Consider the following 17,126-nt stretch of genomic DNA (forward strand, 5'->3'; position numbering starts at 1 on the left):
GGAATTGATGGTTTCTTGTTATATGAATGCCTGAAAATAGATGGAAAAGAGAGAGAAGAGGCAGACACACGTGAGTTAGGTTGTTCAGCACAATCGAATACCAAAATCAGAAACTGCAATACAAGTAGTTTAATGAAATAAGTTCTGCCTGCCAGGCCACTGTTTTACTCTAGCCCTACTGCAGATGAGAAATTCCCCTATTTTCAGCCCTCTTTTAATGAAAAAGGCTAATGGGAGCCAAGGCTGTCGTGAGGTAAGAAGAGAAGTAGACAATAGATAAGGAAAAGCAAAACTCTGGCAGAGAGGGTACTGCCACAGCCATATGGAGCAGAAGAAGACAAATAAGACAAGAAGATAGAAGAAATAATGGTGGGACAGCAAGGCTGTTGATGGAATGAAGAGGACAGAAATAACAGAAACAGGTAGCAGCAGACTACCTGTCATAAACCACCAGACACATGGCAAGAGTGGGACAGCTGGCAAAGAAATCAATGGTGAGGCATGTGTTAGAGCACCAAGGAACCGTAAACGTCCAGCACATCTGAGCGATTACCTCACATAGAAGAATACTCCAGAAACATGCCTTGCTGTAATAGGTTTTATACTTTTATTGTAATGGTCTATCGTCAGGATAATCTAGAAGAATTACTGTATAAGAAGGGATAAGACAGAATAGAAGATTATCGAGAATTTGACTCCTTTTCTCTCTGTCTGAACTGGCTTCTTCTCTTCTCAATTTCCCACTTAATTCTCAGATCTAACTCTGTCACAGCGAGGCCGTGACATTGGTCTGACCTGCCGGATGGCCGACGGAACTCGTTTGCGCGTAATGGACGAGAACTTGAAACAACTCAACACCGTCACTTCAGAACATGGGGCGATTCTCACAAACCTACAAGCATCAATGGAAGCTCAGAAGGGAAATATGGATCAACAAAAAGAAACAATGGCACAACTGGTAACTCAGATGATGGCACTGAGTGGACAGGTAACGCAAGCACTCAGAACTCCTGTTAATCCAGATCGGTCTCCTGTTATCACAGATCTGACATCTGCTTCGGTCACTTCTCGATCACCTAGACCAAATTTCCCTCCGGCAATTCAAGCAAAAGGGGTTCGATTAGATTTTCCTCGTTTCAGTGGTCACAACCCCACCGGATGGATCTTCAAGGCAGAGAGATTCTTTGATTACCACTTGATCCAAGACGAACAACGATTGCTAGTTTCGTCATTCCATATGGACGATGTCGCTCTCGATTGGTTTCAATGGATGTATAAGGACCAACATTTACCCAGTTGGGAGATGTTCACTCAAGCATTGGAGAAACGCTTCGGTCCATCTGCTTACGAGGATCATCAGGCAACCCTTTTCAAATTAACACAAATCACGACCGTAGCAGATTATCAGAGTCGTTTTGAATCTCTATCTAATCGCATAACTGGATTACCGGCAACGGCACTGGTAAGTTGTTTTATATCTGGTTTGCGATCTGACATCAGAAAGGAAGTCTTGGCATTTCGACCGAAGGATATGCATGAGGCCATTGACCTAGCCAAACTTCAGGAAGCTAAATTGGCAGAGAATCGGATTTCTGAGTCCAAACGGGGTTACATACGGCCATTACCCATCTCCTCCAAACCACCTTTGCTGCCACTTCCCCATTCTCTTGCAACCAATACCTTGCCTATTAAGAGGTTAACTCCAGTAGAAATGCAACAAAGACGAGAAAGAGGGCTATGCTTCAATTGCGATGAACGATTCACCCCTGGGCACCGATGTAAAGTGAAACAATTACTATTGTTGGATTATGATGAGGAAGGCGAAACTCAATTAGATACTGAGGATGACAATGGTGGGAATACTAGTGAGACGGTGGAAGAACTATCTTATCACTCTATGAATGGAATTCCAACCCCAACAACGATTCGCTTCACCGGGTATATTCAAGGGCAACCTATACAAGTACTGGTGGATGGAGGGGCCACACACAGTTTCATTCAGAGCCGAGTTGCGCAAAGATTGGGCTGTGTAGTAGAGAGCGTTCCTCACACCACCGTCATTGTCGGCAGCGGCAGTCGCTTAACCTGCAAGGGTATGGTAAGAAAGCTACCCCTTCAGATTCAATCTGTTTCTTTTGAAGTTGATGCATATGTTCTACCTATATTTGGGGCAGATTTAATTCTTGGGGTCCAATGGATGGCCCAGTTAGGGCCCGTTCTATTTGATTACCAAAACCTAACTATAGAGTTCCAGCACATGGGGCAATTAGTGAGGTTACAAGGGGAGTCTAGAAAGGCTGCAGCCCAGATTATGTTTCATGAGCTACAAAAGCTTGTCACAGCCCAAACAGGGGCCCTATTTTTAAAATTAGAAGTGGATGACCCACAAGGAATTGGAACAGAGGATATGGGCCCAGAGTTGCGGGCCTTGTTAGAAGCCCATTTGATTGTGTTTGCTGAACTGAAGGGGCTACCTCCACCCCGTATACAGGATCATGCCATCCACTTACAACCGAATGCTAGCTCGGTGAATGTAAGGCCATATCGATACCCTCATTTCCAAAAAAATGAGATTGAAAAGCAAGTTACAGATATGTTGGCTTCAGGAATCATACGACCTAGTACAAGCCCTTATTCATCCCCGGTACTTTTGGTCAAAAAGAAAGATGGGACATGGTGTTTTTGTGTTGATTATCGGGCATTAAACGCTGTCACAATTCCTGATCATTTCCCTATTCCAACAATAGATGAATTATTTGATGAACTCCACGTAGCATGTTATTTTTCTAAATTGGATTTACGATCCGGTTACCATCAAATTCGGGTCCGTGTGGAAGACGTTCCAAAAACAGCTTTTAGAACCCATGATGGACACTATGAATTTCTAGTTATGCCCTTCGGGTTAACTAATGCCCCGGCGACATTCCAAGCAATGATGAATGAAATATTCAGACCATTTTTACTCAAATATGTTCTAATCTTTTTTGATGATCTATTAGTCTATAGTGCCACTTGGACAGATCACATGAAACACTTGCAGTCTGTTTTGAAGACACTACAAGCCCATCAATTGTATGCCAAGCAATCTAAATGTTCTTTTGGAAAAAATACCATTGCTTATTTAGGCCACATTGTGTCAGCCCATGGACTTGCCATGGATCCAGCCAAAATAGCAGCAATACATACTTGGCCCACCCCAAAAGGGCTTCGGGATGTTCGGGCCTTCTTGGGCCTTACAGGCTATTATAGAAAGTTCATACGTGGCTACGCCCATCTAGCAACTCCACTCATTGACTTGCTCAAGAAAGGGGCCTATAAATGGACCCATGAAGCCCATGAAGCCTTTAGCAAACTTAAAGAGTGTTTGGTCCAAGCTCCAGTCCTAGCTCTACCGGATTTTACCGAACCATTTATTTTGGAAACTGATGCATCAGGGGTGGGTATTGGAGCCCTAACCCAGACAGGTCACCCCATCGCCTTCTTTAGTAAGAAGTTATCAGCCAGATTAAAGGCTGAATCTACTTATGTACGGGAGATGCTCTCTATCACTCAGGCAGTGCGTAAATGGCGGCAGTATCTATTGGGAAGGAAATTCTACATCAGGACTGATCACCATAGCCTCAAGGAATTAACTTCTCAAGTTATACAGACACCGGAACAACAATTTTGGATGGCCAAACTCATGGGATACAATTTTGAAATAACTTATCGACCAGGAAAGGAGAATTCTGCTGCAGATGCCTTGTCTCGGGTGTCGGAAATCATGGCTCTCACGGTGGCTGCCCCAAGCTTCTTGGATAAAATTCGAGATGCTGTTCATCACTCCACCGAATTGCAGAAAATCCACAGTGGCCTTCAACAAACTCTTGATCTATATGTGGGCTACTTGTGGCGCAACGGCCTTCTCTATTTCAATCACCGGATTGTCCTTCCATCTGATTCGGTCCTGTGCCAACAATTCTTGCACGAATATCATTCTACACCCACCGGTGGTCACGCAGGGTATCACCGCACATACAAGCATTAGAGCACCAAGGAACCGTAAATGCACCGATAAGGAGTTCCAACCAGGGGATAAAGTCTTCGTTAAATTGCAGCCCTACCACCAGATGACCGTTGCTCGCCGATTGAATCAAAAGCTTTCCAAGCGCTATTATGGCCCCTACACAGTGCTCCGCCGAATCGGCAAGGTCGCATATGAGTTGCAGCTTCCTTCTGAATCTCGCATCCATCCTATATTTCACATCTCGTTGCTGAAACCCTTCATCGGCGAACCCACGGTCACTACGGAACTACCTGCTGTTCCACCATCCCCACTCCGCCCTTTGATGTTGCTTGACACTCGTGAAGTGAGTAGAGGCGGACACTCCACCGCTCAAGTCTTAATTCAATGGCAGGGGTTACCACCGGAGGAAGCTACCTGGGAAGACAAGTTTGTATTTGTAACCCAGTTTCCAGAATTTAACCTCGAGGACGAGGTGTTTCTTTGTGGGAAAGGCAATGTCATAAACCACCAGACACATGGCAAGAGTGGGACAGCTGGCAAAGAAATCAATGGTGAAGCATGTGTTAGAGCACCAAGGAACCGTAAACGTCCAGCACATCTGAGCGATTACCTCACATAGAAGAATACTCCAGAAACATGCCTTGCTGTAATAGGTTTTATACTTTTATTGTAATGGTCTATTGTCAGGATAATCTAGAAGAATTACTGTATAAGAAGGGATAAGACAGAATAGAAGATTATCGAGAATTTGACTCCTTTTCTCTCTGTCTGAACTGGCTTCTTCTCTTCTCAATTTCCCACTTAATTCTCAGATCTAACTCTGTCACAGCGAGGCCGTGACACTACCATAGAAAAAAAGGAGAAAAAGAAGAGGGAGACCTTCACACAAGCAAGAGAGAATGAGGTGAAAAGAGAGCAGAAGAAAATGGGGGAAATCAGACAAAGGAAGTGCCAATTCTCGGAGAAGGGGATTGCAGGATTTTCCAGACAAAAGAAGTTGAGAGAGGGGAGAAACTTACCTGCTGAGAGGGAGAAGGAGAGTTCTGCCATTTAATGGGAGAGTCCGATAGCTGCTTCTGCAATTTTCTTTTTCTGATTTTTTTTTCAATTGTTTGATCCTTGGTGCTGGTTAGTAAAAATAAAGAAATCTCTCCTAAATAAGGAAAAAAATCCTGAATATCTCAACTGAAATTAAGGAAATTTCCTAATCTACCCTTACAATAAAATAAAATCCCTGAAATATGAACCACTGTAACAAAAATTATGTAGACTGTGGTCCTAAGGGTCCAGGTGACCCTCTACTTGTAGATCTCATTGTATGCCTAGCCGAACGACACCTAAAGGTTTTGAATGATGGGTGGTTGTGTAATGTCCCCGTCAAAAGACGCCCGAAAGAGAAGCTTTCCAAGCAGCCAAGTGACCTGATCCAACTGGCCTTTTTGGGATAGCACTAAGAAGACAAAATAACATCCAAATTAGGTAAAAGGAAAAGTATATGGGTCTGTTGGATGTATACTAGATACTTTAAGCAAGATTCCATATGGACAGTTAAACCAATTGCTAACTGTTCTTGGGTTTGGCGAAAGACTTTGAAATACAGGAATAAGGTAGAGCCCCTCATATAACATTTCATTGGTGATTGAAAGGGGACTCGTATTTGGCTGGATATTTGGCACCCTAAAGGGGTGTTGATCAACTAGTATGGGTACACAATGAGGGTGACATGAGGTCTAAGCAGATGGAGAAGGTGGACAAGTTTCTTGTTGAGGGAGGGTGGAGAAGTTGTACCGGCCGATCAAAACTTTGATGGATGTGTGGTGATTGATCATACTATGGCGGGCATGGTTGTGTGGGAAGGGACTGCCACAAGTTTGTTCTCCATTGAATCAGCTTGGGATATCATCTGCCTTAAAGCACAGGAGGTGAGATGATGGAAGGTGGTGTGGTTGTGGATAATATTCCTTGACACTCCTTACAACTTATAGATGCTTTAGAGATGCCTTGCCGACTAGAGACAATCTGCTGAAAAGGAAGATCTTTGTGTCATCTGCTGTTTTTGCTGGGTGGGAGTAGAAAGTAGAGACCATCTATTTTCAGTGTCACTTCAGCTCCTTGGTGTGGAGAGGCATATTTAAAATATTAACAAATGAAAGGAGGGCAGTGAGAAGTATTTGAAGATGCTGTTTGGGCAAGGAAGCTTGTGGAGATAACGTGGAGTATTAGACTAATTGTGAAGTTTGCACTTTGTGCAAACTATTCAGCACCTTTGGCCTAGCAAAACTATTGGATTTTCAGGGACAAAATTAGGACAGCTGAGAAGTTGATTGCAGTCACTGTGGATGATGTGAAGGTCAACTGTGCTGCTTCTTGTAATATTAGTGAGAGGACTGCCAAAGGAGAAGTGAAGCATTGCTATTGTTTGGAAGACTAGGGTTCCAAAGGCTTGTTCTTGGTTTAGACCTTCTCTAAATTTGATCTCTTTACACTGTGATGACCATTATTCAATTCAACTACTACATGTGGTGGGGTGTTAAAGAATAATTCTAGCAGTCCTGTCATGGCACATGCTGGTAGAGGGAAGAGCTATCTGTCTTGGCAATGGAATTGCAAGGTATACTTAGAAGGGATTAAAATTTGCATTCAAGAAGGGCATTTGGAGGACTCCGTCAAATTTGATTCTAAATTGGCAGTGTATCCTTAAAGGGGACTTTCCAAGGGCCTTGGAAGTGTCAAAGCTATAGAAGGGACAATTTTGCAAGAGGCTGCTTTGTTAACAGAGGTGGAGTTTAGGCATGTGTGGAGGGAACAGAACCAGCCAGCAGATTACATGACAGGGGTTCACCTCAGGCAGAAACAAGTGTGGTGGGATCAGAATCAATTCCCTAGAGAACTTGTTGATCTGATCTAAAGGGATGCAGCAGCACATGTTTATTACAGATTGTTATTGGGCTTGTTTTCCTATTTGGATACAGTTTAGCAGGGACCTCCTTGTCTACATTTTCCTTTCCCTTCTTCCTAAAGGGGTTCTAGGAGGAAAGAAGAAAAAAATCATGAAAGAAACTGATTTTTGGTTTTTCTCTATCTAGGGGGAGGTGGTGAGGGAGGGTAATCGGTCACTATCCAAGATATTGTTGAAGACTCTGGCAGCCCTAGATGAGCCCATGTTGTATTGTCACCCATCAAGTAAAGGAGAATGCTTGAGGGAATGAGGGTGCCAAGCTTTATGCCAAAGATTGGAGCCGGCACCAATTATGGAAACAATCCAAGAGCAAGAGGCCTGATATCGACTGGGTCGGTTTTGGAGGAATTGAGGGTACACCCAATCAACCTGGATATTCTTCTTCTGTTCTGCCAGTTTCCTGATCAATTTATTAATTCCTGCAGAGTTAACATCTTTCTCCTTTCTGGGAAGGCAAAGGGGAGCCCAAGAGTTGGGCTGGAGAAACCTGAAGCAATTGTAGCCTTTTCAAAGGAATAGGCACATGAGTGATTCAAGCTTCAAAATGACTGTCTTAGGCTGGCCTAGCCATTTTGATCATGTTGAGGCTGCCATTATAGGAAAGTAGTTTGCCTTTAACAAGTTGTGGTCCCTTATGGAAGAGGTCAAGGGGAGAGAGGGGAAGAGGGAGAGAGAGAAAGAGAGAGGGGTGGGGGGGGGGGGGACAATGGTGAGTAGTTAGCCTGGAGGAATCAAGTTAAGCCCAAAGGTGTTTTACTGGAAGAGAGCCTAAAGAGACTGCAGTCAGGTTTTGTCGAAAGCTTCAACTTCAACAGAAACCCCCATAAAGGAAGGGAAGGGATTTTGAGAGGTTTCTGAAGACACTGGACAAGCACTCAAACTGTCTCAAACAGTCCAGCAGGACAACACAGAGCTGATGGAGAGACTGTATAGCTGCAGTTTTTTAAGACCTTTGATCTTCATTTCATTCCTTTGGCAAAAGTAGTTGTGGGATCTCCTTGTGTTTCCTATAAATATCAATACTGGCTATCCTTATATAATCTCCTAGAAATCACAGATGCAGTTGGTTCCTAAAGTACCCATTCTCTTTGAGCCCTAATAAAAGGGCCTAACAAGTGAATGAGGCTTCTGCCACAAAGGTCTTGGGAGGACCTAATGTATGCGGCCTTACCCCAGCTTCTCTAAGATGCTGCTTTCCTGACTTGAAAGTTGAAACCATGACCAGTAGAATGCAATAGAGCAAAATAACTATTGCATCAAGGTCCACTCTCTAAGTGCTTATTCTGGTAAGTTAATGTCTCTCACTTGACTAGAAACTACCCAAGCTAAAATTTTCCAGAATTTACTGAAATATTTTAAGATAAATCAAATTCTTGAAATTCAGTTTCTCCTTCAAGAAAACTCCAAATACTTCGCAAAGTTTGCATTTTGTACTAATTGTTTTATCCCTGTTTCTAATGCATGAATTGTCTGTTGCTGCTACTTTTCTTTGAAATTCTTTGCTTCTTATTCTTTTCTTGGTCCATTTTTGAGCTTATTTTAATAGATAGGATCTTTAACTTGATGCCATTTTTGTGCACAGACATGACATTTTGTTCTTTTGGGTGGCACGGATGGTCATGATGGGAATTGAGTTCACGGGGACTGTTCCTTTCTCAAAAATATATTTGCATGGACTCATTCGCGATTCTCAAGTAAGATGTAATAGTATTGCAACATGATATATTAATATTGCAACACTGCAACCAACGTATTAATTTGATGCTGCTTGTGCATGCAATTTTTTCCCCCTAGTGTTTTAACAAATGAAAACTGGTGTTTTTGGATTTTGACTTACTAGTTTTCTCGTCAATGGTATACATAAAGTTATCACCTTCCTGTTCATTGTTCTAATTTTTAATCAAACAATTAACTCTCAACTTGAGATACCTTGGTGTCATGAGAAACAGTGATGAAACCCAATTGCAATATGACAATTTACCTGGTTTTCACCAGGTTTTGACATGTTTCAGCTTAATTTCAGACATTTTGCATGTTTCGACCTGAACCTAGTTGAACAACCCAATATGAGTTCACAAATCCCTATCAAAACTTGTTGAAACCTGCACGCAAAACGTTGTTGAATTAGGTTTGGTATACTTATGCCAAGCATCATTTAAGTACATCAAATGGAAAATATGAAAGATTTAATAACAACCAGTAAAGGAATTACCCAACAGTGAGAAAATACCTCTATTGGAATGCAATATAAAATTGGTAAAAAAAATCATGTTCCATTTCAAGTACAAAGCTGAATTATTGGCTATTGAGACAATTTCAAACTTGAAATGCTATTTTTTTCTCAAATCTATAAATTTCATAAATCATTGTAATTTTTAATAGAACATCAATAGAAAACCAAAAAGGAGGCAAAATAACTTTTTGTTTTCATGTCAAATTTTTTTCCCCCAAAATTCAAGGTGCTCCCAAACAACGTTTTGTCATGCAAAACAAAGTTTGACCCTTAGGAAGTTATAGAAAGACAATAATATGGATATGGATACATAGTTACATACAACGGTTAAATAGGACAAATGGTGCTAATAGTTTTGGAAAATCTAGTGCAATACAATCTGTACGGCAATGATACAGCACATATTTTATATGCTTGCTTCGTATGCAAAATATGGGCATATGTTCACTATGTGACAACTGTTCACCTGCAAGTTGAACAGAATAATGGCATGTAGGCAAAATGAATTTATCATTAGGAAACTTCATGATCGAAATAACACTTCTTAGTTGCATCTCATGAGATTAGCAACTTTGTCAAATCAAAGTATCAGTAACAAATAAAAATATCTCATCAAGCATTAAAAAAAAAATAATAATAATAAAATAATATTAAAAGAGAGAGAGAGGAAGAAATGGTATGTTACGTAACCATGAAAACCCCTTAATACATTATCTCTGACAAGAAAATGTCTATTAACCATCATACTATCCATGTAATCAACAAAATACTGTTTAATGTCATAAAAAGGATAAAAACATCAATTGTTCATGCCTAATGGTGCTTGCTTCTGAGGGTTCTCCGACCTTGTTTTTTTTTTTTACATGAAATGTATCAGTTCATTTTTTTTAATTTTTATGATTACGTTTTTTTGCAGAATATAGGTATTTTAGACTTAAAGTTCACTGTAACATTTAAAATTTATTGTTCAATTTACCAAAAAAACATCTATGGTTCAAAATTAAACTATAATTTAGGCTTATTTATTTGTTTGTTTATCATAAATCTTACGGTGCCATTGTTTCAAAAGACCTAAAACAGGCTGCGTATCAAAGTTTTAGACCCATCCTCCCAAAAAAACACATTTGGATGGCTAATTGAGGTTGTTAAAAAAAAAAAAAAAAATACAATGACAACTACAACCACAACAACAGCAGCATGCTGAGAATCATGCCCCTACTCAGTTTTTTGAGGGAGTAAAATTGACAGCGTGATTGAGATGTAAAACCATGGTATTTTAGAGAAATTATAAGAACACTGGAAGTCTAGTTACAATAGAAATAAACAGCTTACTAAGCCTAGAGCCTTATTATGAAGGGCAACAACAAAAGGATTTAACAGATCAAGACAACTGACACAGATCAATAGTACACTTATCAATGGGCCACTAATGCAAGCTTGATTGGGGCAGTCCAAGCAAGGGAGCAACATACCAGGATCTGATACATAACTAAATTTGATTATTTTTTAGCAGCACTTTTGGCCTTATTTGTAGGGTTTTCTCTCTCTTTTTTTTTTTTTTTTTTTTTTTTTTGGAAGGGGGGGGGGGGGGGGGATGTTTTGGATGTGGCTTTAGGGTTAGGACTTATATGGATATGGGAGGGACTAATTTGGATTTCAGCTTTAATGGAAGGCTGAATTACAGATAGTTGAGTAAAAAGTAGGAATCCTCTTCAAAGGGGCTAGGAGGGTAATTATTGGCTGCAAGTTGAGGCAAATGGAGGGGAGGTAGAGGGTCTGTGTTCCCTAGAAAGCAGCCTTAGATCAGGTTTAGGGCACGAAATCTGCAGTTGCAGGTTCCAAGGGGAGTTATGTTCAAGGGCTTTTGAGGTGCTGTAATGGGTTGTGACTGTAATCTAAATTGAACTGGTACTTGGGGAATAATTACCAATACTATTAGATGCTTTAAAGAGGGAAACTAAGGTCCAGAAAAGAACAGAATTTTGGGGAAGATGAAGCAAATTTAATGGCTGAAACAGAAAAAACTGAGAATAGAGGGCGAAGAGAGGCCCCAGACTTCAGCGATTCATCACAGCTCGTTCCATCATAGGCCCTAGATTGAGAGGGCTACACATGGCCTAGTCCGCTAAGAAGGTTCCTAATAGCTAAGCCTAGACCGCTATCTAGACGGTACTGCACATGGAGTGGAGTCTAGAAGAACCCAGCTTGTAAATATCTAGTCTAGAACTCTCCATTGGAAATATCTAGATCCTAGAAGGTTCTCCACCGATGGATGGAGGACACTTGTAAATAATCCTAACTGTTCATTGTACATTAGTGTAACTATAAAAAGGGGTGGGTCTCATTTGGCAGAGACCGTCAAGCAATCAAGCACTTGATTTGTAAGCTTGTAAGAATTCTCAAGCTATACAAGTCATTCTTTCTGTCAAGTTCTCTCCTAGTTACTCTTTTGTTTTTTGTTTTTTTGGGGGTGGGGGGGGGGGTTAAAGGCTGACTTAGTATGGGTTGTGTGCTAAGTACCGGCATGGTTAGCTTAGTCAAGTACTAAGGCTGTGATGAGTTATGTTCAAGGGCTTTAGAGGTGCTGTAATGGGTTGTGAAAAAAGAAAAAAACACACACACACACACACACACAGAAATTTGGGGAAGATGAAGTGAGTTTAATGACGTAAAAAAGCTAAGAAGATAGGGGCGAAGAGAGGTCCCATACCTGAGCGATTGCTGCCTGCCTGATTACTCCCTTGTGGAGCTGGTTGGCCAACAATTGGTGCCGCCCAGCAGCTGTAGAAGGTCACTGACCTGAGATAATTGGATCCAACTTCAAATCAAATCTGTTTTTATGCTTTCACAAGGGGCATTATTAGGGGCTGTGTACAACCAGAGACTCCTCTATGGATCTTAAAAACTGAAATAAGAAAGGGTTCTCTTGCTTGGAAGCAAAGAGAGTCCTTTTATATCTCTTCACCAACTTGTAATACTTAGGTAAGTCTGGGTAAAACTAACTACTGGCCCTCCCATGTGTGGAAAACTACTGAAGCCTGATTACATAATTTTGATGATAAGACTCTACAAGCTTAGATTGGATTCAGGAATTAGACCAAATTGAACCAACGTTGAACCTGGTTTAACTGGACCAACTCGGAAACAATCAAAAATGAAGTAATGGGCCAACTGGAACCACAATTTCTTGGCTTTCTTCTGAATGTGGGGCTGTTGACCTGAATCAACCACTTCCTCATGCTGTATACTCTAATTTCACTGTTTCATAGTTTACCTTATGAGAGTAGTAGCTCCTGACTTTGTATTTCATAGTCTTGTATTCTATATTGGCCTTTGTCTCTTTTGTGTAGATGGACTTATGGTCCGTCTGTTCCAATAGGAGTTGCAAACTGTTTAACTATTAGGTTTCCATTTTTATATGGAATGTCGTATATCTTTGTTTTGTTATGGTTCTTGGGGGGCAGGATAGTGGAAATTTAGTTTCTGTGGCCTTGTCGATAAAATGGACCATGTCAAATCCACATACTTGTTTTTTCTCCAATGGCAATGCCTAAATAGTTGTTTTCTTCCTATTTTTTCCCCTCATCTCTAAATCACAGTCACTGATAGCAGTAGCTTAATTTTTGAATGCAACTTTCATCTAATGGTTGCTTCCAGATATCTTTGCTGAAGCTTCTACACTCTGAATTCTTTCAGGGGCGAAAAATGTCTAAAACTTTGGGTAATGTCATAGATCCTATTGATACAATAAAGGAGTTTGGCACAGATGCTTTGCGATTTACTATTTCCTTGGGGACAGCTGGTCAGGTTTGTGATGCTTGTAAAATCAAAGAACTGCTGCATCCAAACTGCTGATTATTTTTTGTTTCTTGAACATTTCTCTAGTGTCTGCCAAAATTCATTCAGCTATGGCTGTTCATTTTTTTTTCAGGACCTTAACTTGTCCACTGAGAGATTGACTGCAAACAAGGCCTTCACTAACAAACTCTGGAATGCTGGAAAATTCATATTGCAGAACTTGCCTTGTCAAAGTGAAAGCTCTGCCTGGGAAAACATACTGGCTTATAAGGTTTCTCCCCCTCTGTTTTTGGTTTTTTACATCTTGACAAAACGGTCTTATAATATTTAAATTGTTAACCTTGTCTCTATGAACTGAATGTAGAAGCTTTGTGAAGGTTGAATGTATAAATTTAGTCGGTAATGTGGCAAGTGAAACAGAAAACTTATGGCCTGAAGATGCTACTAGGTCATTACTTCTTAATACATTGATATGATGGCAGGCATAAAACAGATACAATCCATGTGAATCTTAGCCCATTTGAAATTGATGGCTCGAAATTGATATTGAGTGGTGAGGAGTAGATCAGTGTCTTCAAGAATTTTAAAACCCTTAAACCATTTGTGTGGCTTTGGAATGAAGACTAAAGCAACCTGTAGCAATGATTGGCTGGCATTAATTGATATAGGTTGCCTACAAGTCGTATGAACACCAACCTTGCTACTACAATGTGACATGGCCCGTAGGTGGTGCCAACATCCAAAATTGTAGTGCAAACCACAAGACACTGATTTACATGATTCAATTGTAGGCTTACATCTATGGAATCAATGCTTTAATAGGCTTCATAGTTCCTCATGAAACTACACAAATTTCATTGCTACACCAACCAAGGAGCTCTACACATATCACAGACTATATTACCCAAACCAGCCTAGAAGGGTAAGGACTGATGCAGGTCCGGCATCAAATACTTGGTCAAGACAAGTCGGGATATCTCGATCTTGACTTGATCTCGGCCTGTCTTGACGCTTCTTCTGCCTTTGCTGTTTTTGGTGTTTTGGCTGGATTTTTACCAGAACGTTGCCTAGGTCTCAACCTAGGCTGTATCAACAAACCATCTAGCTCACTTACAACAAAGATCTACTGGTTTTGAAGCTAAGCTTAAAGTAAGGTGAGTGTTCTTCCCAAACTTCATTTTCCTTTTTTCCAAAATCTATGTTCTATATTGGTAGAGGTGGTGCTGGTGGAGCAGAAGTTGGATTTTGTTAGTTACTGATTTTATTCTTGTACTCTTGTGGTGTAGCTTATAAGTACACTGATCTTGTAATGTGAAATTGTGAACAACTGAACATTTTGATGTATTATTTTACTTTAAACCTTTATGTTTTCATTATATCAATTATTAGTTGTGTTGTACATTTTTTATAAGCTGCATATTCACTCCTTTAACGTATAGTCCAAATTAAAACCAAGATTACCGAAGTTTCATTCGAAATCTCGGTTTTTTCCACAACATTGATAAAATCCTATAAGCAAAACTTTATTCTCAGGTATCGAACCGTCTCGGTCAAAATTTTGATCGAGATGTTTCGACTGAAATTTGCAAAACCTAATTCAAAAGTCTCAAATCTCAATTGAGACAAAATTTGCAGATGCCATTAGTCAAAATTTACGGGATTTCCCACATTTTTTTGCCATTTTTGCCTCTTTTAACCTCTTTTCTTCACTAAAAATATCATCACTCTCCTTTGTCTTCCTTCACCTTGTTTACTGCTTACTCCGTGGCTATAGTCCTTATGTAGTATACAGTGGAGTTGCTGGATATGGAGTACTTTGAAACTTTATTCAGAGTATGCTTTTTAAGGAATGGATCCACCCAGGCCTCATCTTGGAAATGAAGCTTGGGAGTTTATGGTTATTCAGAGTACACTTTTTAAGGGATGGATCCACCTAGGCCTCATCTTGGAAATGAAGCTTGGGAGTTTTTTGTAATTTTGTATCAAACATTTAATGTATACAATGCAATTTGTTCAAGTTATATAGTTTGTATTTCTCGGAACCTCATATGTATACTAACACTTGAATCATAAATCTTTTAATTGGTATTTTTGGCAACATACCTGTGCCATTGTGTTCTTTATGCTTTTAATTGGTAGAATGCAAGATCTCAGACTAACAAACTCTGTAAAACCACCCAAACCTGGTGTTGAAACTACCTAGGAAATTCCCAGGTTTCAATTGAGATTTCTTAAATTTCAGTACCATCTCAGTTTCAAGGTTGGTTGAAACTGACCTCGAAATTGAGATTTCAAGCCTTGCTTCAGCATATCGGTTTCAAAGTTAGGGTTAAGTTGGAACTCATATAGATGCTTGCTTTCTCACAAATCTAAGGCCACCATTGTGTTTAGAAGGCCTAAAGTAGGCCAAAAATCAAAAGTTAGACCAAACTGAGCTTTAATACCCACTGAGATGGGACCTCATGTTTGGTGTAGCTAATTGGGGATTTTTACCAGATCTCGCAGGATCTCAGTTTTTTGAGGGTCTGAGATCCCGGTTGAGATTAAGATCTCAAACCATACTGGAAAGTAAATGTTGTAGGTAGTTGAGCTTTGCCATTAATTATGGAGGTGTTATAGGTGATGATGTATCTCAAAGGAATAAGGTAGAATGGTTGAAGTGGAGAGGTGTTTTAGGTGTGTCATGTGTCGAATGTTTGTTATGCTCAAAGAAAGTTTTATGAGACACTTACTAGACCAACTATGATCTAAGGGGTAGAATGTTGGGTAACCTGGAGGAGCTATATGAACAGACTAAGTGAAGCAAAAACGAGAACTAAGGAGGATATGTGGCATGACTAGGAGAGAGAGAGAGAGAGAGAGTTTGAGGAATGATTATATGACATCAGACTTAGGTATTGCTCCCATTCAAGACAAGTTAAGAGAACACCGCTTGAGGTGGTTTTGGCATGTCCAAAGGACGCTATCAAGAGGCACCTATAAGGAAGAGTGATTAGATCCCTACTAGATAAGGCTAAAAGAGGTAAGAGTCGGCCTAAATTGACTATTGAAGAAGTAGTAAGAAAGGATATGCAAGTACTTGGACTAGATGCCCATATGTGTGCTAATAGAGCTGTCTGGAAGACCAAGAACTATGCGACTGACCCATATGAAGAGATGTTCCTGGAAGGTTAACCTCACTAGGTCGACTGATTATCTTCATACATGCATAAATTATTGTCATTCTCTTGTGACTTTTACCTAATGCTCAAGGATCCATATGGTGAACCCAATCTCTGTTTTGAGGCCAATTTTGACCATCCTTGAAATTGAGATGGTGTTGAAATTTCGACCATATCGGCCTAAGGCAGGTATTTTCTGCATTAAATTTCGACAGGTTTCAACATTATTAGACTAAGCTCTTGGAGGTCTGGTCAATCTACATACCTTGTTTGATTGCTTTTAATTTTTGAGAGTGAATCTTCTTCATAGTAGACTACATGCCTTCCATCACTATGTAAATCCTCTCTATCTCTCCCCTCTCAATCATACCTAAGTTGATTTCAAAGGGAAATTGGCCAGTTTGGTGCTAGACCTACATCAGGTGTTAGGGGGATGAGGTGCAAACAAAAGCCATCTCTAAAGAGGGAGGCGAATTGCAGAATAGGCTTGTCCAGTGAGTGAGTGGGGGCTGAAGTGGTGCTAACACCATCCAAGGGTCGGTGGACTTAGTCTCTCTCTAGCGAGCTGAGATAGTATAGCTTTACTTTGGCATTAGTATAAATTATGGATTAAGCCCATTACAATTAATTGAGTCTGTATTGAGTTTAATCATTGTGGTCCGAACATTATTGTGGTCAGTGATAGTTTTAGCCCCCGTTCATTGAGAGATGAATATTCCACATACCCAAAGGGTACAAAAGGCCTAGAAGGCCTAGTGGAACAAAAATGCGAAGGGCCAAATGGGAAAATGGCTGGTAAGGAAAAGGTATTGGGGAGAGAAGTATCGAGCAAGATAAGGGTTTCCACTGAACTTTGTGAGACTACGTGCCATGAGGGAGGATGAAAATGGGGGAATTGTTAGCGGCAGTAAGGTATGTGGTTGAGTGAGTGTATTGTCAAGTGCGATTGCTGATTATAGCAGCATAGTG

General features: G+C 40.4%; 1 protein-coding gene across 1 annotated transcript in view; it reads left to right on the forward strand.

Annotated features, from left to right (window-relative positions):
- EMB2247 (protein EMBRYO DEFECTIVE 2247) overlaps positions 1-17,126 on the forward strand; it is a 122,696-nt gene that overhangs the window by 70,928 nt on the left and 34,642 nt on the right. The window contains exons 17-19 of the mRNA XM_089144652.1: positions 8,548-8,659; positions 12,895-13,005; positions 13,130-13,267. Coding sequence (XP_089000778.1) covers positions 8,548-8,659; positions 12,895-13,005; positions 13,130-13,267 — 361 coding nt within the window. The remainder of the gene's footprint in view (positions 1-8,547; positions 8,660-12,894; positions 13,006-13,129; positions 13,268-17,126) is intronic.

The sequence above is a fragment of the Hakea prostrata genome, chromosome 2 (assembly GCF_041222555.1).
Source record: "Hakea prostrata isolate BN-2017 chromosome 2, UWA_Hpros_2, whole genome shotgun sequence".
NCBI classification, from domain to species: Eukaryota; Viridiplantae; Streptophyta; class Magnoliopsida; order Proteales; family Proteaceae; genus Hakea; species Hakea prostrata.